The sequence below is a fragment of the Malus domestica genome, chromosome 05 (assembly GCF_042453785.1).
Source record: "Malus domestica chromosome 05, GDT2T_hap1".
Lineage (NCBI taxonomy): Eukaryota > Viridiplantae > Streptophyta > Magnoliopsida > Rosales > Rosaceae > Malus > Malus domestica.
This window is the reverse complement of record NC_091665.1, coordinates 36561387-36582820: the sequence shown is the minus strand read 5'-3', so window position 1 is coordinate 36582820 and position 21434 is coordinate 36561387. Positions and strand designations below refer to the sequence as shown.

The following is a 21434-nucleotide window of genomic DNA, read 5'->3' as shown; positions in this document are numbered from 1 at the left end:
TTTTTATTTACGAATAATATTCTATGCTAACTTATTCAAAGACGAGAATTTGAATTTAAAAAAAAATTAACTATCAGGTTAATCAACCACTTGCATCACTTAAATTACCAACTAATTACAAATTTTCGATACAAATAACCTTTAAAAGACTAATATGTTCTTGGAAATAAGTCATGCATGTTATACATGTTTTATTTTTTTTACTCGAAATTTAATTGAGTTTACCATATGTGACAAATTACAACTAATTATTTATTAATGTGACACCTCTACAATTTTTCTCAAATAGCAATTTGAGAAAGTTTTGTTTTCCTCTTTTTCCCCGTTACAAGTAAAATTGAAATGAAATGACCTTTTTAGCCTTAGCGAACTCAAAACCTGCATGCTGGCATCCAGTATCCAATCGATCCACCAAAACCCTAAACCCTTGATGCTCGTTAGTCGTTCCCGAATTCAAATCTGTATTTCCTTCAACTGCTTTGGAAATTTTAAAAGTCGAAAACTTTATCGGACTTGTGTTGCTGGGTCCGAAGGTGAAAGACCACCTCTTGGCTTGCACTCCACCTGTTTGATGAAATTCCCCTTCAGTCTTTCTTCTCAATTTTTCTGTGTGCATTGCTAGTGTGACTATGGAGAATCACGACGAAGCGCAGCTCCAGAGTTTTCTCAAAACTCTCCCCCCTGTTGAGTTCTGCTGTGTCTATGGCTCATCTCTTCACCCCAGCCATCCTTCCACTGCCACGGTTTTTTTTACTTTGCTTCTGCAATTCTTTTTTACTATTTTACCGGTTGTTTTTTTACTTGACTGTGTAAATATTGAAGCTTTACTTTGCATTTGTGAATTTTGGGGTGGCAGTCAACTATGGTGGATTGCATTCTTGGTGTATCAGATCCCCAGCAATGGCATTCTGAGGTGAGCTTTTAGACTACAACTCATTATTTGCATCTTTTTGATGTATCGATAACTTCTCGCGGCTTTTACTTCTTTTGTGCATTATACAAGTAGAATTTGAAATTGAACAACGATCATTACGCCTCATGGATGGTGCTCCTTGGTGGAGCAAGGCTGGTCAGCTCTCTCTCTCTCTCTCTCTCTCTCTCTCTCTCTCTCTCTCTCTCTCTCTCTCTCTCTCTCTCTCTCTCTCTCTCCCTCTCTCTTCCATATTCATTTGTAGTTTCATTGATTCTGACACATTATATTCTTGCATGCTAGATTACTGGCGTTGCAGATGAAATCGGTGTAGGAGTGCACTTCAATCCTTTTGTTAGTTGGAATGACAAGGTATTGATCACTCAGCCGCTTGTATGTTCAAGTATAGACTGTTAGGCATATGAGCTTTCTTGCCATGTTTTAAACTGATATTGTTCTAGTACTTTGGTATACATTCCACAATCTTTTGCATCTTAGTATCTTTTCGTGATTCATCACAAACTAACACTATGTAATTTTTACAGACGTATAAGTATGGGGTTGTTGGCATGCACAACTTGGTTCAGGATGTGCTAACTTGGGAGAGGTTCTATTTGAGCGGCCGATTACAAAAGCCAGTATGTCTTTCTCATTGATTCTCACTTTTTTTGTTGTGTGGGTTTGTATTTGTGGGACATTAATCTTCAGCTCCATAATTGTCCGCTTATTTGGTTTTAGTTAACTCCTGCTTAGTTACATTTTTCTCAACTGTCTTCTAGTAGCACTGTTTGCTACATGAGGAAAATCTAAGTACCAGAACTTCTAGTTGTATTGGGAGTTTTCAATGTTTTTTTTTTTCAACAGGTTCAGGTACTTTTGGATAATTCGGATATCACAAATGTAAACTCGGTTAATTTGAGGGCTGCAATGTCTGCTGCGCTCCTTCTTTTGCCATCCAATTTCACTGAGGTCTTATTCTTAGTCACTGCTCAATCAGTTTAGAATGTCTGAAGTTCTATTACATACTTCATTTAATGCAGGAAGATCTGTATGCCAAAATATGTAGCCTCTCGTATATGGGTGACGTGCGTATGCTTTTTGCAGAGGACAGAAATAAGGTAAAGCTCAATCTCAGGTTACACAAATCCACAAACTTGCATTCAGTTGGTGGGTCTTCTAATTATGTAGCCAAACTTAAGCTATTTCTTTAATTTAGATGATCTACTGCAGGTGAAGAAAATAGTACAAGGGCAATTTGAATTGTTCCAGTCGATGTATAAGCCATTTATAGAAGAGTATGAGACCAAAGAGTTTTTGAGACGCTCGTTATCTGGGAATCCTCAACCAATTATATCTCAGGTATATTATAACCCTCAGGTTGTCAATGTGGGATTGATGAGTTGATCCAACATTATCTCTCCAACTTTTATTGCCTAATGGATAGCATACAAAATGTTTTTGACAAAAATACGTGTACTTTTTTCATTTGTATACAACACGTTTTTGCTTTCATCTTTGTTAATTATATTGCTAGCTCCTGCTTTTGGAAGTCGAAACATTTGTAGTTTGTTTAACCTTTTTTGCAACTTTGATCTCCGTGAAACCCTTTTATCCACAATCACTCTTATTGTCAAAGTGTTTATTTATAGTTTCTTAGACGTTAAAAGTATTTAAATGGTTGATTTCATGGATCTTTGGTTGCATGTTTTTGAATTTATTAAGCTAAATATCAACTTAAAGACTTAAGTATATGGCTAATTCTTCTGAAAGTTATTTAATTTAGTCTACAGTTCACTTTTTGTTGTGTTCGAAGATTAATATACGTTATTGCCTGATAAAACAGGATTGTGGTTTATCAGCCGCCCGATCTCTCGTTTCTTCTCTGCCCCCGATGATCAGAAGCCAAATGGGGATGAAGCTAGGAGAGAAGAAAGCACTGTGCGGCTCTGGTATGAACCTTAACTCATCTGCATTACGCTTCTCAAGGTATTTGAAGTATTTATCTAATCTCATATGTAATGATCATAACCGTTCCCGAAGTTTTTTAGGAAAACCTCGCTTGTTAGAAAAGGAAAGGAAAATTCATCCCAAACTTCCAGATTTGTGTGGCACAAAGATAGTGTTTGACTTAGCTAGGATGGCAGTTTAACAGCGTACTTGTAACTCCCGATTGGAGTCAATCATTACACATGTCACTTACTTCAAATGCAGGTCGAGCTGTTCACGATATTGTGATTGGATCCAAAGACGAGGCTGCTAAATGCATGCAGAGTATTTTGAGGCGAAAGGTCATGGTTTCAAGTGCAAGACAGGCAGTAGCTGGTCTCATAGCTGTTGGTGGCATTAATGGCATGAGATATCTTGGTGCTAAAATGAGCAAGGCATGGAAATCCTGGAGATCATAACTCTTTTTTATTTATTCATGCCGTTTTTGGTGCGAGACTTTTTCAGGAAGAAACTTTTAGTATGGGATGGACGTTAAAAGCGTGGTTTTGCAGTCCGATTCAACAAGAGGTGAGGTGCTTGAAACATAACATAAACAAGAACTTTCTTTGTACCAAGGAAGAGTAAATTATCGCTACCAGCGGCCTACGACATCATGTAATAAGAAACCGAGGGAGAAAGCAAGCCTTGAATGGAAATGTAAACTTCATCTTGCGTTAACTACAGAAGAATTACAGTTTTGAACATGTAATTCGCACGATAGAGCTCGAGTATTAAGGTTTTCTTTACTGCCATTTTCTGAGAAAGTTCGGAGAATAGAATGACTTTTTTATTACTGTGTTAGTTTTCAGCATTTTGTTCAAGATGTTACCTTTGATTCCGATTCGGTGCTGTCGAATCTAAGACTTTTTTTACGAATGCAGTCAGTTAGATGACATGAAGTTCTACCAACTCGTTTAATTTTGAACTAGCAAATTCGACTTAGCTGGCTTGTTGGTATCATGCGACAGTGTGACAGTCACTAGAAAACTTCCCGATGCCAATTCTGTATAAGTTAAAAGGGTCCGGCAGCATCTTCATAATTTTGTGGTAGATGACAATACAACCGATCAAGGCAGTGGAATCTTCAGTTTAAATGACAATATGCAAACATTATTCAACACAAAATGCAGTTTTCCGAACAAAACGCGTATCAATTATGACAAGTCATCACAACAACACAATCCCACAAAACCAGCCCCACCTGCATCATTTCGGTCACTTTCAATCAACAGTTATGCAAGAGACTGGTAACCCAATTGGTTACGAGCGTTTATCACTACACACGAGATCATAGGTTCAATTTAGCCGTCCCCTCATTCTCGTTTGTACATAAAAAGAAAAAAAAAGGTAAACGTCACGAGTTATGCATATCAATAATTGAAGAAACAATCCAAGAAGTAGGAGACAAGATTAAAACTCTCGGGACTGGATCCCATATATTCTAGCATTTCTCACTAATCTTAAAATTGTTAAGGAAGGATACAAGGACAGCACTCTAAAATATCACAGTGCCTTGAGTGTTAAGGAAAAATACGAGGAAAAATAATGGGTTCCATGGAAGTGCGGGGTGAAGACGTCCAGCAAAGAAGTTACTGGAGATGCAGCAAACAAGATTTCCTACCAGAAGAATCCTTTCAGAATTGGAGTACATACCGAACGGCCCTGTCACAAACAGGCCACAGGTTCAAGAACCGTCTCCTCAGCAGATCAAATGATAACGATGAGATTGGGGAACTTCGGAAACAAAGTGAGAATGACATGAAGCGCTGCCTTACTTGGTGGGATCTCATGTGGTTTGGGTTTGGTTCGGTCATTGGTGCAGGCATCTTTGTGCTTACTGGCCTAGAAACTCAGAGACATGCTGGACCAGCTATTGTCTTGTCCTATGTTGCTTCCGGTCTCTCCGCAATGCTCTCTGTCTTCTGCTACACAGAATTTTCAATAGAAATCCCTGTGGCTGGTGGAGCTTTTGCTTACCTGCGGATAGAATTGGGGGACTTTGTTGCATTCATAACAGCAGGAAACATACTTCTTGAAAGCATTGTTGGAAGTGCAGGACTTGCTAGAGCATGGACTTCTTACTTCACAGCGCTCTTGAATCATCCTTCCAACTCGCTACGCATCCACACAAATCTGGCGGAGGGGTTCAATCTGCTGGACCCGATAGCTGTCACTGTTCTGGCAATAGCGGAAACAATAGCAATGATCAGCACAAGGAAGACCTCTTACTTAAACTGGATAGCATCTGCAGTCAATAATGTTATAATTTTGTTTGTGATAATTGCAGCTTTTGTCCACGCCAAGCCGTCAAATTTGAAGCCCTTTTTTCCTTTTGGGGCCAAAGGAGTCTTTCAGGCAGCTGCAATTGTTTACTTTGCTTATGGAGGATTTGACAATATTGCCACCATGGCTGAAGAAACGAAAAATCCATCAAGAGACATACCTCTAGGATTGCTTGGATCAATGACAATCATCACTGTCGTATATTGTTTAATGGCACTTTCACTACCTATGATGCAGAAATACACAGATATAGACCCAAATGCAGCGTATTCTGTAGCATTTCAAAGTGTGGGCATGACATGGGCCAAGTACCTGGTAGCTGTTGGTGCCCTCAAGGGAATGACCACTGTTCTTCTGGTCGGGACACTTGGACAGGCACGATATATCACTCATATTGCACGAGCCCACATGATTCCACCATGGTTTGCTCTTGTTCATCCGAAGACAGGAACCCCCATAAACGCTACAGTTTTGATTGCCATTTCAAGTAGCTGCATCGCTTTCTTTTCGAGCTTGGAAGTTTTGACAGGCCTGTTATCAGTGAGCACGCTCTTTATCTTCATGATGATGGCAGTCGCACTTCTGGTGAGGAGGTACTATGTGAAAGATATCACCCCAAAACACCACCTCTTAAATCTTGTCATCTTCTTGCTGATCATTATTGCTTCCTCAATGGGGACTGCAGCTTACTGGGGGCTGAATCCCAATGGTTGGGTTGGCTATGTCGTGACAGTTCCTCTTTGGTTCTTTGGGACTTTGGTGATGGCAGTGTTTTTACCTCAACAACGGTCACCAAAACTTTGGGGGGTTCCGCTGGTACCTTGGTTGCCATCCCTGTCAATTGCAACAAACATCTTTCTTATGGGATCTTTGGGTCCTGAAGCTTTCGAAAGATTTGGAATCTGCACTGTAGTCATGCTTATTTACTACGTCTTCTTTGGTCTGCATGCAACTTACGATGTGGCTCATAAGCAAGACATGACAGAAGAATCCCTGAAAGTCAATGGCAGCAATATCAGAGAAAAGGCAGAGCCTTGAAATCACAGTACTCTCTAAATATTTGTATGAACAAATGTCAAAATAATGCTGGAAATAGAATGCAAGCTCAACATGTTAAAAATATGAATAAATGCATTAATCTGGGTACAAAAATTGGAACATAGAAGGCTGGGTTCATGCCATCCTTGCCAAATTCAGGTTTCTACCAACAGAAATTTCAATTTTCTTAGAAGTTGAAAGGTCCGTCACGCTCGCGGTCAAAGTTTAAATTCAAGACCCGTTATTGAATGCGACAGAAATACAATTTTTCCTGGTTTATTTAGAGACGGCAGTTCTTCATTATTTTGTGGAATCATCAGACTAAATGACAATACTGCAAACATTATTCGACCCAAATTGCAGTTTCAGAAGCAACCGCATTTCAAAATTGACAAGTCATCAACAACAACAACAACAACAAAGCCTTTTCCCACTAAGTGGGGTCGGCTATATGAATCCTAGAACGCCATTGCGCTCGGTTTTGTGTCATGTCCTCCGTTAGATCCAAGTACTCTAAGCCTTTTCTTAGAGTCTCTTCCAAAGTTTTCCTAGGTCTTCCTCTACCCCTTCGGCCCTGAACCTCTGTCCCGTAGTCACATCTTCGAACCGGAGCGTCAGTCGGCCTTCTTTGCACATGTCCAAATCACCGGAACCGATTTTCTCTCATCTTTCCTTCAATTTCGGCTACTCCTACTTTACCTCGGATATCCTCATTCTCAATCTTATCCTTTCTCGTGTGCCCACACATCCCACGAAGCATCCTCATCTCTGCTACACCCATTTTGTGTACGTGTTGATGTTTCACCGCCCAACATTCTGTGCCATACAACATCGCTGGCCTTATTGCCGTCTTATAAAATTTTCCCTTGAGCTTCAGTGGCCTACGACGGTCACACAACATGCTGGATGCACTCTTACACTTCATCCATCCAGCTCGTATTCTATGGTTGAGATCTCCATCTAATTCTCCGTTCTCTTGTAAGATAGATCCTAGGTAGCGAAAACGGTCGCTTTTTGTGATCTTCGCTAAATTGCTCCGGTCATTAGTGTGGATAAGTATATAAATGGATAGAGATAGGAAAGCAAACACAAGATGTACGTGGTTCACCCAGATTGGCTACGTCCACGGAATAGAAGAGTTCTCATTAATTGTGAAGGGTTTACACAAGTACATAGGTTCAAGCTCTCCTTTAGTGAGTACAAGTGAATGATTTAGTACAAATGACATTAGAGTACAAATGACATTAGGAAATATTGTGGGAGAATGATCTCGTAATCACAAAACTTCTAAGTATCGGAGTGTGGTATCATCTTGACTTGCCTTATCTGTCTCATAGGTAGATGTGGCAGCTTCTCTGGAAGTACTCTTCCTCCATCCAGGGGTGGTATCTTTAACTGGTGGAGATGCACAAGGTAATGTATCAATTTCACTTGAAGCTTACTTGTAGTTTCAGGCTTGGTCAAGCGCGATACAAACCATGTAGTAGGAGTCCCCCAAGTCGCCGAGCTAGGGGATTTGCTGAAAGAGGTGACAGACAAGGTAAGCAATCAGAGCTCCGGCTGATTGTTCACCTTCTCCCCATCTTGCAGCAGAATGAAGGATAAAGAGAAGAAAAATGAGAAGAGATGATATGGGATACTTTTGCTTTTGAAGAAGTAACTTTCCACAGGCTTATTCTTGAACTGAGCTGGAGGGTTTTCTGGTTTCCTCCAGAGTATAAGGCCGACTGAAGAATTTGAGGGTCAAAACAAGTCCATCAAATCTAGAGTACGTTCGACCCTGCTGATATGGGATACTTTTGCTTTTGACAGAGTAATGGATGGATCGGCACGTGTGCTGTTACGCTTATCTCCACATGCTTCCTTGTATCCTTCGCACTTGCCCTATCTGTTCCTCAAGCAGATGCGGTATCTTCCCTGGCAACATAAGATGTTGAAGATGAGTACTCGAGAGCAATGCCAGGTAAGTAATCAGGTAAGGGGTTCCAGGCTGTCAGTTCCTGGCTGGGAGCTTGATTTCAAGTGCTGACTGATTGCTCTCTTTCTCCTTATCTTGCAGGTAAAAACAAGGCCAAAGGAAAAGACAGGGAAAAAGCATGATATGGGATACTCTTGCTTTTAACCCTGATGATATGAGATATTCTTGCTCTAGTATAGCTTGTTTGCAGAGGTATTATCGGGGGGAAAGAAAGCTGAATATTTCGAAAGGCTTCGTTGGGAGTGCCCTCTCAGATATGAGGAAGGGTTGAGCATTTTTGCAGGTCTGCCTGTCCGTTGGGGATGGAGGTCGACATATATAGGAGTCTCCCTAACAACAAGTAGTAATGCTATTCCTTTACCCTGCTTGGTCATAGCACGGTAGTGGGAGCTGCCAGCTTCACATGTTTTAACTCTGTCAGAGCACTTTGAAAAAGTGGTATGTGGTATCTGGCTCTCGAGATTCGGAGAACGATGCTTCTTCGATTTTTGAGAAAGCAATCATGGTGGGGGTCTGGCTCTCGAGATTCGGGGAGCAGTGTCTCTTCGATTTTTGAGAAAGTAATCATGTTGAGAGTCTGGCTCTCGAGATTCGGAAGGCGGTGCCTCTTCGATTTTGGAGTAAGCAATCTTGTTGGGAGTGTTTTCTCGGATGTGAGTAAAGGTTGGGCATGTTTGCTAGTCTACCTTGCCACGAAGCACGGAGGTTGACACACAGGGACTTTCCAATTATCCAGCAGTGGTACTGTTCCTTTACCCTTGTGGGTAATAATATGGTAGCTAGACCTTCAAAATTTATGTGTCTAAACTTTGTTAGTGCTGTTTCTTTGCTATTCTTTTACCTTTCTTGGTCAGAGCGATGTAGTGGGAGCTGCAAGCTTCACATGCTCAACTTTGGCAGAGACTTTGACAAAGTTATCTGTGGTACCCATGAGCTATTGTTGCGTGTGGGAAGTGGGTGATTGAACAGTAAGATTCATGTGCTTTCTACTTCACCAGAAGTCTTCGACAGAATGCCCATAATTTCCGCAAAGCTGAGTGTGCGTGTGACAGGTGCTGACAAGGCTAGAAAAGAAGGTGCCTCTTCGATTTCTGAGATCGGCCCTCGTGGTCTCTGAGCAGCCCAGCTTTTGAGAAAGCGAGCGCCTCTTCGATTGATTCGGAGAACGATGCCTCTTCGATTTTTGAGAAAGCAATCATGCTGGGGGTCTGGCTCTCGAGATTCGGGGAGCAGTGTCTCTTCGATTTTTGAGAAAGTAATCATGTTGGGAGTCTGGCTCTCGAGATTCGGAGGGCGGTGCCTCTTCGATTTTGGAGCAAGCAATCTTGTTGGGAGTGTTTTCTCGAATGTGAGTAAAGGTTGGGCATGTTTGCTAGTCTACCTTGCCACGAAGCACAGAGGTTGACACACAGGGACTTTCCAATTATCCAGCAATGGTACTGTTCCTTTACCTTCTCTTCGATTTTTGAGAAAGTAGTCATGTTGGGAGTCTGGCTCTCGAGATTCGGAGGACGGTGCCTCTTCGATTTTGGAGCAAGCAATCTTATTGGGAGTGTTTTCTCGAATGTGAGTAAAGGTTGGGCATGTTTGCTAGTCTACCCTGCCACGAAGCACGGAGGTTGACACACAGGGACTTTCCAATTATCCAACAGTGGTACTGTTCCTTTACCCTTGTGGGTAATAATATGGTAGCTAGACCTTCAAAATTTATGGGTCTAAACTTTGTTAGTGCTGTTTCTTTGCTATTCTTTTACCCTTCTTGGTCAGAGCGATGTAGTGGGAGCTGCAAGCTTCACGTGCTCAACTTTGGCAGAGAACTTTGGCAAAGTTATCTGTGGTACCCATGAGCTATTGCTGCGTGTGGGAAGTGGGTGATTGGACAGTAAGATTCATGTGTTTTCTACTTCCCCAGAAGTCTTCGACAGAATACCCATAATTTCCGCAAAGCTGAGTGTGCGTGTGACAGGTGCTGACAAGGCTGGAAAAGTAGGTGCCTCTTCGATTTCTAAGATCGGCCCTCGTGGTCTCTGAGGAGCCCAGCTTTTGAGGAAGCGAGCGCCTCTTCGATTTCTGAGATCGGCTTTCGTGGTCTTTGAGCAGCCCAACTTTTGAGAAAGCAAACACCTCTTCGATTTATGAGATCAACCTTCGTGGTCTCTAAGCAGCCCAGCTTTTGAGAAAGCAAACGCCTCTTCGATTTCTGAGCAGGCGCCTCTTCGATGTCTAAAGCTCCGTCGAGTGCAGCTTTTTATAGGGGCTGGCATTAAGTTCCAAAGCACACTTGAATCTCCACCAGTAGAAGCTCCATTCTTGCACTTCTAAGATCTTGATTTGTCCGACCTCTTCTCTCTTCAATACCTTTGAAAATGTCTGGCCCCTCCGACCGTCGTTTTGACTTGAACCTTGTTGAAGAGGCAGCCCCGCCTTCTCCAGACAACATATGGCGCCCATCCTTCGTCTCCCCTACTGGTCCTCTTACCGTTGGGGATTCCGTGATGAAGAATGATATGACCGCTGCGGTGGTGGCCAGGAACCTTCTCACTCCCAAAGATAACAGACTACTTTCCAAACGGTCTGATGAGTTAGCTGTTAAGGATTCACTGGCTCTCAGTGTTCAGTGTGCAGGTTCTGTGTCTAATATGGCCCAACGCCTATTTGCTCGAACCCGCCAAGTTGAATCATTGGCGGCCGAAGTGATGAGTCTCAAACAGGAGATTAGAGGGCTCAAGCATGAGAATAAACAGTTGCACCGGCTCGCACATGACTATGCTACAAACAAGAAGAGGAAGCTTGACCAGATGAAGGAAACTGATGGTCAGGTTTTACTTGATCATCAGAGATTTGTGGGTTTGTTCCAAAGGCATTTATTGCCTTCGTCTTCTGGGGCTGTACCGCGTAATGAAGCTCCAAATGATCAACCTCTGATGCCTCCTCCGTCTAGGGTTCTGTCCAGTACTGAGGCTCCGAATGATCCCCCTCTGATGCCTTCTCTTTCTGGGGCTCTACCGACTGCTGAGACTTCTCCTAAGCAACCTTTGTGAAGGCTCCATCTTGTTTGTTTATTTTGACTCATGTATATGTACATATTTGTAGCTTATCGGGGATATCAATAAATAAGTTTTCCTTCATTTCAACGTATTGTGTTAAATACACCAAAGCCTTCTTCGCTAAGTTCTTTGAATTTTCTTTTGTTGAAGCTTGTATGTTGAAGCTTTCTGAGTGGAGCATGTAGGTTGGGGTAGTGTTCCCTTAATTTTTCGAGTGAGGAAAACTTCTCGGTTGGAGACTTGGAAAATCTAAGTCACTGAGTGGGATCGGCTATATGAATCTTAGAACGCCATTGTGCTCGGTCCTGTGTCATGTCCTTCGTTAGATCCAAGTACTCTAAGTCTTTTCTTAGAGTCTCTTCCAAAGTTTTCCTAGGTCTTCCTCTACCCCTTCGGCCCTGAACCTCTGTCCCATAGTCGCATCTTCTAATCGGAGCGTCAGTAGGCCTTCTTTGCACATGTCCAAACCACCGTAACCGATTTTCTCTCATCTTTCCTTCAATTTCGGCTACTCTTACTTTACCCCGGATATCCTCATTCCTAATCTTATCCTTTCTCGTGTGCCCACACATCCAACGAAGCATCCTCATCTCCGCTACACCCATTTTGTGTACGTGTTGATGCTTCACCGCCCAACATTCTGTGCCATACAGCATCGCCGGCCTTATTGCCGTCCTATAAAATTTTCCCTTGAGCTTCAGTGGCATACGGCGGTCACACAACACGCCAGATGCACTCTTCCACTTCATCCATCCAGCTTGTATTCTATGGTTGAGATCTCCATCTAATTCTCCGTTCTTTTGCAAGATAGATCCTAGGTAACGAAAACGGTCGCTCTTTGGTATTTCTTGATCTCCGATCCTCACCCCTAACTCGTTTTGGCCTCCATCTGCACTGAACTTGCACTCCATATATTCTGTCTTTGATCGGCTTAGGCGAAGACCTTTAGATTCCAACACTTCTCTCCAAAGGTTAAGCTTTGCATTTACCCCTTCCTGAGTTTCATCTATCAACACTATATCGTCTGCGAAAAGCATACACCAAGGAATATCATCTTGAATATGTCCTGTTAACTCATCCATTACCAACGCAAAAAGGTAAGGACTTAAGGATGAGCCTTGATGTAATCCTACAGTTATGGGAAAGCTTTCGGTTTGTCCTTCATGAGTTCTTACGGCAGTCTTTGCTCCTTCATACATATCCTTTATAGCTTGGATATATGCTACTCGTACTCCTTTCTTCTCTAAGATCCTCCAAAGAATGTCTCTTGGGACCCTATCATACGCTTTTTCCAAATCTATAAAGACCATGTGTAAATCCTTTTTCCCATCTCTATATCTTTCCATCAATCTTCGTAAGAGATAGATTGCCTCCATGGTTGAGCGCCCTGGCATGAACCCGAATTGGTTGTCCGAAACCCGTGTCTCTTGCCTCAATCTATGCTCAATGACTCTCTCCCAGAGCTTCATTGTATGACTCATTAACTTAATACCCCTATAGTTCATGCAATTTTGTACGTCGCCCTTATTCTTGTAGATAGGCACCAAAGTGCTCGTTCGCCACTCATTTGGCATCTTCTTCGTTTTCAAAATCCTATTGAAAAGGTCAGTGAGCCATGTTATACCTGTCTCTCCCAAAACTTTCCACACTTCGATTGGTATATCGTCTGGGCCTATTGCTTTTCTATGCTTCATCTTCTTCAAAGCTACAACCACTTCTTCCTTCCGGATTCGACGATAAAAAGAGTAGTTTCTACACTCTTCTGAGTTACTCAACTCCCCTAAAGAAGCACTCCTTTCATGTCCTTCATTGAAAAGATTATGAAAATAACCTCTCCATCTGTCTTTAACCGCGTTCTCTGTAGCAAGAACCTTTCCATCCTCATCCTTGATGCACCTCACTTGGTTTAGGTCCCTTGTCTTCTTTTCCCTTGCTCTAGCTAGTTTATAGATATCCAACTCTCCTTCTTTGGTATCTAGTCGTTTATACATATCGTCGTAAGCCGCTAACTTAGCTTCTCTGACCGCTTTCTTCGCCTCTTGCTTCGCTTTTCTATACCTTTCACCATTTTCATCGGTCCTCTCCTTGTATAAGGCTTTACAACATTCCTTCTTAGCCTTCACCTTTGTTTGTACCTCCTCATTCCACCACCAAGATTCCTTTTGGTGTGGGGCAAAGCCCTTGGACTCTCCTAATACCTCTTTTGCTACTTTTCGGATACAACTAGCCATGGAATCCCACATTTGGCTAGCTTCCCCCTCTCTATCCCACACACATTGGGTGATTACCTTCTCTTTGAAAATGGCTTGTTTTTCTTCTTTTAGATTCCACCATCTAGTCCTTGGGCACTTCCAAGTCTTGTTCTTTTGTCTCCCTCTTTTGATATGTACATCCATCACCAACAAGCGATGTTGATTAGCCACGCTCTCTCCTGGTATAACTTTGCAATCCTTACAAGTTATACGATCCCCTTTCCTCATTAGAAGAAAATCTATTTGTGTTTTTGACGACCCACTCTTGTAGGTGATCACATGTTCTTCTCTCTTCTTAAAGAAGGTGTTGGCTAAGAAGAGATCATATGCCATTGCAAAATCCAAGATAGCTTCCCCATCCTCGTTTCTCTCCCCAATACCATGGCCACCATGAAAACCTCCATAGTTGCCTGTCTCCCTGCCCACGTGTCCATTTAGATCTCCTCCTATAAATAACTTCTCCGTCTGAGCAATTCCTTGCACCAAGTCTCCAAGGTCTTCCCAAAATTTCTCCTTCGAACTCGTATCCAACCCTACTTGAGGTGCGTACGCACTAATCACATTGATAAGTTCTTGTCCTATTACAATCTTGATTGCCATGATTCTATCTCCTACCCTCTTGACATCTACAACATCTTGTGTCAAGGTCTTGTCCACGATGATGCCAACACCGTTTCTCGTTCTATTTGTGCCCGAATACCAAAGTTTAAACCCTGAGTTTTCTAGATCCTTTGCCTTACTACCAACCCACTTAGTTTCTTGTAGGCACATAATATTTATCCTTCTCCTCACCATAACTTCCACTACTTCCATAGATTTTCCCGTTAAGGTTCCTATATTCCACGTTCCTAAACGCATTTTGCTCTCTTGAACTCTACCCTTCTGTCCTAGCTTCTTCACCCTCCCCCGTCTAATAGGATCAAAGTACTTCTTTTGTGTGTCCCGTGTAAAGTTGATAGGAGCATATGCTCCCAAACAACTTTGAGTGGAGTCGTTCGAAAAGAAGTTTCTACGGCCCCCTTGCTCATTTAACACTGCATCCGGGTGCCGATGGAGATACAGCGACCCTTGCTCACTTATCACTGTGCTCGGGCCACACAGCGCGCCACTTACGGGTGACGCCCTAGCTTTAGCGCGATTTTGTTCTGGATTCATTTTCATAAGGATTCGACGTGATCATGGAGTGCCGGCTGTCGACTACCTGACGCCCTCCCCCTCCTCCTTTATCCGGGCTTGGGACCGGCAATGTAAAATTACATAGGCGGAGTTAAAATTGACAAGTCATCACAGCAAAAAATTCCACAAAACCAGCCCCCCTTGCAGCATTTTAGTCACTTTCAATCAACAAAGTGGTTTGGTTACGAGCATTTATCACTGCATACGAGATCATAGATTCGATTTTCCCGTCCCTCACTATCAATTGTAGAGAAAAAAGGTATATGTCAAGAGTTATGCATGAAGCTCACACAACCTCAGCTTCACTATCAATAATTGAAGAAACAGTCCAAGAAGTTGGAAATGAGACTGCAAATCTAGGGACTGGATCCCATATAATCGAGCATTTCATACCAACCTTAAAATTGTTAAGGATAGAAGGACAGCACTCTAAAATATCACATTGTCTTGAGAGTTGAGGAAAAATACGAGGGAAAATAGAGAGTAATGGGTTCCATGGAAGTGGTGGGTGACGATGTCCAGCCAAGAAGTTACTGGAGATGCAGCAAACAAGATTTCCTACCGGAAGAATCCTTTCAGAACTGGAGCACATACCGAAAGGCCCTGTCACAAACAGGCCACAGGTTCAAGAACCGTCTCCTCAGCAGATCAAATGATAACGATGAGATTGGGGAACTTCGGAAGCAAAGTGAGAACGACATGAAGCGCTGCCTTACGTGGTGGGATCTCATGTGGTTTGGGTTTGGTTCGGTCCTTGGTGCAGGCATCTTTGCGGTTACTGGCCTAGAAACTCAGAGACATGCTGGACCAGCTATTGTCTTGTCATATGTTGTTTCTGGTCTCTCAGCAATGCTCTCTTGTCTTTTGCTATACAGAATTTTCAGTAGAAATCCCAGCGGCTGGTGGAGCATTTGCTTACCTGCGGATAGAATTGGGGGACTTTGTTGCATTCATAACAGCAGGAAACATACTTCTTGAAAGCATTGTCATAAGTGCAGTAGTTGCTAGAGCATGGACTTCCTACTTCACATCTCTCTTGAATCGTCCCTACGACTCGTTACTCATCCACACAAATCTGGCGGTGGGTTTCAATCTGCTGGACCCAATTGCTGTTGCTGTTTTGGCAATAGCTGCAACAATTGCAATGATCAGCACAAGGAAGACCTCTTTCTTAAACTGGATAGCATCTGCAGTCAATATTGTTATAATTTTATTTGTGATAATTGCATTGTTTCTCAACGCCAAGCCATCAAATTTGAAGCCCTTTTTTCCTTTTGGGGCCAAAGGAGTTTTTCAAGCAGCTGCAATTGTTTACTTTGCTTATGTAGGATTTGACAATATTGCCACCATGGCCGAAGAAACAAAAAATCCATCCAGAGACATACCTCTAGGATTGCTTGGATCAATGACAATCATCACTGTCATATACTGTTTAATGGCACTTTTTCTACCTATGATGCAGAAATACACAGATATAGACCCCAATGCGGCGTACTCTGCAGCATTTCAAAGTGTGGGCATGGCATGGGCCAAGTACCTGGTAGCTCTTGGTGCCCTCAAGGGAATGACCACTGTTCTTCTGGTTGGGACACTTGGGCAGGCACGGTATATCACTCATATTGCACGAGCCCACATGATTCCACCATGGTTTGCTCTTGTTCATCCAAAGACAGGAACCCCCATAAACGCTACAGTTTTGATTGCCATTTCAAGTGGCTGCATTGCTTTCTTTTCAAGCTTGGATGTCTTGGCGAGCCTGTTATCAGTGAGCACGCTCTTTATCTTCATGATGATGGCGGTCGCACTTCTAGTGAGGAGGTACTATGTGAGAGAAATCACCCCACAACAGCACCTCTTGAAGCTAGTCATTTTCTTGCTGATCATTATTGCTTCCTCAATGGGGACTTCAGCTTACTGGGGACTGAATCCCAATGGTTGGGTTGGCTATGTCGTGACGGTTCCTCTTTGGTTCTTTGGTACTTTGGCGATGGCAGTGTTTTTACCTCAACAGAGGTCACCAAAAGTTTGGGGAGTTCCGCTGGTTCCTTGGTTGCCATCCTTGTCAATTGCAACAAACATCTTTCTTATGGGATCTTTGGGTCCTGAAGCTTTTGAAAGATTTGGAATCTGCACTGTAATCATGCTTATTTACTACGTCTTCTTTGGTCTGCATGCAACTTATGATACGGCCCATAAGTAAGACATGCCGGAATCCCTGAAAGTCAATGGCAGCAATATCATAGAAAAGGCAGAGCCTTGAAATCATAGTACTCTCTGAATGTTTTTATGAATGCTTCTTTAGTTTCTTTTCATATTACGATGCAACGTGTTCCGAGTACAAATTGTTCTTAGTGTAACAGTAAACAAAACTATACTACTTGCAGCAATGTGATGATTACTAATAAATGAGTATCGAATGTCAGAATAATGCTGGAAATAGAATGAAAGCTGAACATATGAAAAATATTATCAAATGCATCTGCATACAAAAGTTAAAATATAGAAGGCTGGGTTCATAGCATCCTTGCCACAGTCGGAAGAAAGAAGGCATGCCAAAATAAATAGCTATCTGGATATTTTGTTTTGTAATATGCAATCTACAATAGTCTCAGTTAAAGTTTGTTGTTAACTTGTGCTCAGTCTTCTCAGCAATGAAAGCGATACAAAATATTAAGAGAGTTAATTCCCAGACACATTTCACCACTACAATGCAAATAGATATTAAAAATTCGTTATGCTAGTAAAAGTTGTAGGGGCGATTCTGTGATAACCACTGTTAGAATGGGTGTCAAATTACAAAGTTGTTTCACCTTTTTAGCATTAATGCATTAATAGCTATCTAGTCTTAGACACAAAATGGAAAAAGTGAAGAAACATACGAGTAATTCAAGGTTCAAGAAAATCGATGACCATAACATGTCAAGCATAAGATAAGAGATCAGTCTTCAAATCTGTACCTGACTCCAAATTCACCTTTTTACCAACAGACATTTCAATATTCTCCAACAAGCTTATTGCCCAGGGTCGACCTGCACCAACCTAGAACCAAGGAAAAATAAATTTTAGTTATCTGTATTTTCTGAAGAAAAAAAAAGAAGAAGAAGCAAACGGCTAATAAGAGATTTGATTGCAGTTCGTATAGTTTCAGTCAAGTACCTTTGCTCATCTGCAGATTTGACATATGCTGCTTAGGGGAATAAAAATGAGGCAGCCTGTTTTGCACATTTCATAAAACAGATGTCCAAACATCAGTATTTGCAAGGGTGCCGACTGTAAGAGACCTTCAAACAAATCTACTTTTTCAGAAGTTTCTTATGAGAACAAATTGGTACAAAATGTAAAGTAGACAATGCCAATGGTAAGTAAATAAGAAAGGCTGGATCACATATATTATTAATCTTTCAACCAAAAGTTAGCCTCATTATTTCATATAGATGGTTTCCTTCTCAAAAACAATGTACAGAAGAAACTAAAATATGCCGACCGAATATGCAAAATACGTTACAAAACAATCACTGATACTGAAGTAACACTACTCTATGCAGCAGAAACTAATATTGATTTTCCATTCCACGGCTTACTATGTACCATTATATCCAAAGACAAATTTGTATTATCAACAATCTTCAAAGTTACAGGGTAGACAGCCAACTATATAAAGCCAAGCAGACTGCATGCCATTAAAATTTATATTTTAGTATGTTAGAAAATACGTGAGATATGAAATGAAAAGACATCACCTCCTGTTTTTTACTCTTAAGAGTTTAATACCTAGCTGTGACAACCCAAGTAAGAAAGAAATAGTTCCAGTCACAGTCTAACCAAGCTTTGATAAGAAAAAAAATAAAAGCCTTACTTTAAGACTAGAAATATAGGTTGCTCCAACATTTGTCAATGGCTGCTCTAACCTTCTTAGGTTTGCAAAGTTCTTGCACAACTTTTGTCCAAACAGAGGCTTTGGGTGGCAAATATTTTTTCAGCATTACTTCTACAATCTGGGAAGCACCTACTATCCTCTGCTGCTTTAACAGCCGGACCACAAGCTCATTTAGGAACTCCCTTCCATCTTGAGGAGGGTTGAGTTTTTCTCTCAAAGTTCTCAGGAAGATGTCACACGTAACCAAATCGGGATCACAACCCCTATCCATCATTCTATTTAAAATATGAATGGCAAGGGAGATATTACTCTGCTTGCAGATGGCATCGAAAAGTATGTTATAAGTGATAACATCTGGTTGACATTCAGGCTCCTGAGAAAGCATTTCATTGAAAAGTTTCAAACCCTGCTCAACCAAACCATCATTGCAAAGGCCATGAATCATCAAACTATAAGCCACAACATCAGGTTTATGTCCACTTCCCAACATCTTCTGCCACGCCATCAGGGCCTCTTTGAGTTGCCCATCCTTGCATAGCCCATGAATTAGGACACTGTAACAGACCTCATTGCGCATAAAATTCTTGTTTTCCATTTCATTCCACAAAAGAATGGCTTTTTTACTCCGACCCGTCTGAAAGAACCCCCTCATTAAGGAGCTATAAGTGAAGGAATTGGGCAAGCAACCATTACTCACCATCTCACAGAATACTTCCTTGGCTTCATCTGGTTTTCCTTCTCGACAAAGGCCATCTATGAGAGCACTATAGACAACGGTGTTGGGTTTACATCCCTTCTCCATCATCTCCTTCCACAATGTCATCGCATCATCAAATTTTCCCTCCTTGAACAGTCCACTAACAAGGACTGAATAAATATACTCATTTGCATGACACCCTCTTTCCTCCATAGAGATCAACACTTGAGCTCCATCAACTGCTCGTCCTTGCTTAACAAGTCCATTGATGATTGTTCCGTATGTCACATCATTAGGCACACATTTATTCGAAACCATTCGATCCAAAAGACTAACTGCTTTGTCCAACTTACCCTTGAGACACAAACCATGAATAAGGGTGTTATAAGTGACTTCATTTGGAACACTGCCTTTGAGAAACATATTATCAACAAGCTTCGCTGCACGGGCCAAGTCACCCTTCTTGCACAATGCATTAATTAACACATTAAACGTCATAGAACTCGGCAAGCACCCCTCAATTTGCATCTCATCCAACAAAAAAACTGCCTCATCAATCCTATTATCCTTGCATAACCCATCCATCAATGTACAAAACGTGAACACATCAGGAGTGCAATTCCTACTCGGCATTTCTCTAAACATTTCGACCGCTCTATCAACCAATCCAAACTTACACATGGCCTTGATGACCAAATTATAACTAAGTACATTGGGCGAAATGTTTATGTTTGTATTACCAACAACACAGGAATAAAACTCCAAAGCATGAGAATAATGACCCTCCTGTATAATAACATTAAGAACCGAATTAAATGACTTAACAGTTCGTCTACACTGAAATTCATCCACCATTCTATAAAACAATTCTACAGCTTTATTGGGTAAATGCGCTTTTCCATAAGCTCTAAACATCAGAATAAAACTCTTCTCAATAAAAACTCGCCTTTCGCACTTCATTCGATCCAAAACCTGCTCCAGGGACCTAAAATCGCCTGAATTGGCGTAATTCTCAATGAGTGAATAAAATGTGGAATCACCCGATCTGTAAGAACCCAATTTGGCACCTTTCCTGAACATTTCATCAGAAAATGGGGGCTGGGTTTCGTCATTATTTACAGGTTCAGCTTCTAGGGCTTGGTTCGATGGAATTGCAAGAACTGAAAAGTGAGAGAGAAGTGAAGAAGTTAACAACTCACATGGCGGGATTGGATAGAGACCCAGCTTCTGAACGCCATGTGGGATTGAGCTGCCGAGGAGCTTCGAGTAGTAGGTTGAGCATTTTGGCATGGGATTAGAAGGGTTTCTTCTGGGTTTTGGATTGAAACCTGCATAAAACTCCAAATGGGTTGAAAGATATCGGAATCAAAATACTGGGTTTTGATAGGTTTTTTCCGTTTCAGAGAGAGGCTAACTCTCCGAGTGAACTCGCTGAGTGGTTTCGAACTCAGAATATCACAGAATCCTTTAAACCAGAGCAGCAGAAAGAAGGTAAGGTGAAGAAGTTCTGGTTGGAAGAAGACGCCGGTTTTTACAAACACGCTCAAAGTACAAAATAAAAGTGGTTAATTACATTTAACACCTCCATGTTTGGGTGATTTTCAAAATGGGCTTCGTTTTCAGTTTTTCTCATATTGCCCACCGAGGATTTTAAAGTTGCGTCTGTTTATACATTTTTTCTGATGAATCATTTGAATGTTCATCAAATTGATGACATGACGTGCATAAAATCCATAACTGCAATGACATGTAAGCTACATTTGCACTATATTACTTAAAAAACTTATAAACATAATGGATATTTGAAGTTTTGAAATTGTATCGATATATACATTTTGTCTAATGAATTATTTGAATGTTCGTTAAATCGATGACATGGTGAACATGAAAGCGTAACTGCGATGACATGTAAGCTATATTTGCACTACATTGACCAAAAAACTCATAAACTTAATAAATATTTAGACGTTCAAATATCCAAAAAGTGTAAATCAATAGAATTTCAAAACGTCCATTTCAAAACCTTAGTTAGCTGAATAAAGCCTTCGGTTAAGGTTAAACCCCAGAGGACTGAAAAATGAATGACATGCGGAACCGTTAGATCATAGCATCTGACAGACGTGAAAGCCGCTGGCAGCGGCGGCGTCCAGTACAAGATTGCAGCCGGCGCTCTGCCTCCACATCAAATCA

General features: G+C 41.6%; 3 protein-coding genes and 1 pseudogene across 9 annotated transcripts; 3 read left to right on the top strand and 1 right to left on the bottom strand.

Annotated features, from left to right (window-relative positions):
• Positions 1-321: 321 nt before the first annotated feature.
• Positions 322-3689, top strand: LOC103409020 (uncharacterized). Of its 2 annotated transcripts, XM_029102918.2 has the most exons (11): positions 393-533; positions 623-743; positions 857-913; positions 1007-1069; positions 1214-1282; positions 1456-1548; positions 1775-1879; positions 1951-2028; positions 2141-2269; positions 2754-2859; positions 3122-3689. In XM_029102918.2, exons 2-11 carry the CDS (start codon positions 630-632, stop codon positions 3313-3315), a joined length of 1008 nt encoding a protein of 335 aa, XP_028958751.1. In that variant the 5' UTR covers positions 393-533; positions 623-629; the 3' UTR covers positions 3316-3689. The 2 variants fall into 2 exon arrangements, with proteins under 2 accessions (XP_008346060.2, XP_028958751.1); XM_008347838.4 differs by having other exon boundaries at positions 322-743.
• A 617-nt stretch (positions 3690-4306) lies between these two features.
• On the bottom strand, positions 4307-20762 carry LOC103435319 (pentatricopeptide repeat-containing protein At4g20090). Of its 6 annotated transcripts, none has more exons than XM_070821263.1 (7): positions 18527-20762; positions 17827-17882; positions 17628-17709; positions 16056-16885; positions 15068-15800; positions 5492-6172; positions 4307-5074 (listed from the first exon to the last, which is right to left on the bottom strand). In XM_070821263.1, exon 1 carries the CDS (start codon positions 20532-20534, stop codon positions 18534-18536), a length of 2001 nt encoding a protein of 666 aa, XP_070677364.1. In that variant the 5' UTR covers positions 20535-20762; the 3' UTR covers positions 4307-5074; positions 5492-6172; positions 15068-15800; positions 16056-16885; positions 17628-17709; positions 17827-17882; positions 18527-18533. The 6 variants fall into 6 exon arrangements, with proteins under 6 accessions (XP_070677364.1, XP_070677366.1, XP_070677362.1 ...); XM_070821265.1 differs by having other exon boundaries at positions 4307-4558; positions 4672-5074; positions 15068-16885; positions 18579-20756; XM_070821261.1 differs by having other exon boundaries at positions 4307-6172.
• Positions 4442-6427, top strand: LOC103435508 (cationic amino acid transporter 5-like). The gene has a single exon (XM_070821266.1). The coding sequence runs from the start codon at positions 4442-4444 to the stop codon at positions 6215-6217; it is 1776 nt and encodes a 591-aa protein (XP_070677367.1). The 3' UTR covers positions 6218-6427.
• LOC103435509 (cationic amino acid transporter 5-like) lies at positions 15157-17348 on the top strand (annotated as a pseudogene).
• Positions 20763-21434: the final 672 nt, after the last annotated feature.

Bases quoted from the DNA above. Each gene is read 5' to 3' on its own strand.
- LOC103435319 (XM_070821261.1), bottom strand. From the start codon at position 20,534: ATGCCAAAATGCTCAACCTACTACTCGAAGCTCCTCGGCAGCTCAATC.
- LOC103435508 (XM_070821266.1), top strand. From the start codon at position 4,442: ATGGGTTCCATGGAAGTGCGGGGTGAAGACGTCCAGCAAAGAAGTTAC.
- LOC103409020 (XM_008347838.4), top strand. From the start codon at position 630: ATGGAGAATCACGACGAAGCGCAGCTCCAGAGTTTTCTCAAAACTCTC. The intron at 744-856 runs GTTTTTTTTACT...TTGGGGTGGCAG, and splicing joins GCCATCCTTCCACTGCCACG to TCAACTATGGTGGATTGCAT. The intron at 1,070-1,213 runs GTCAGCTCTCTC...CTTGCATGCTAG, and splicing joins TCCTTGGTGGAGCAAGGCTG to ATTACTGGCGTTGCAGATGA.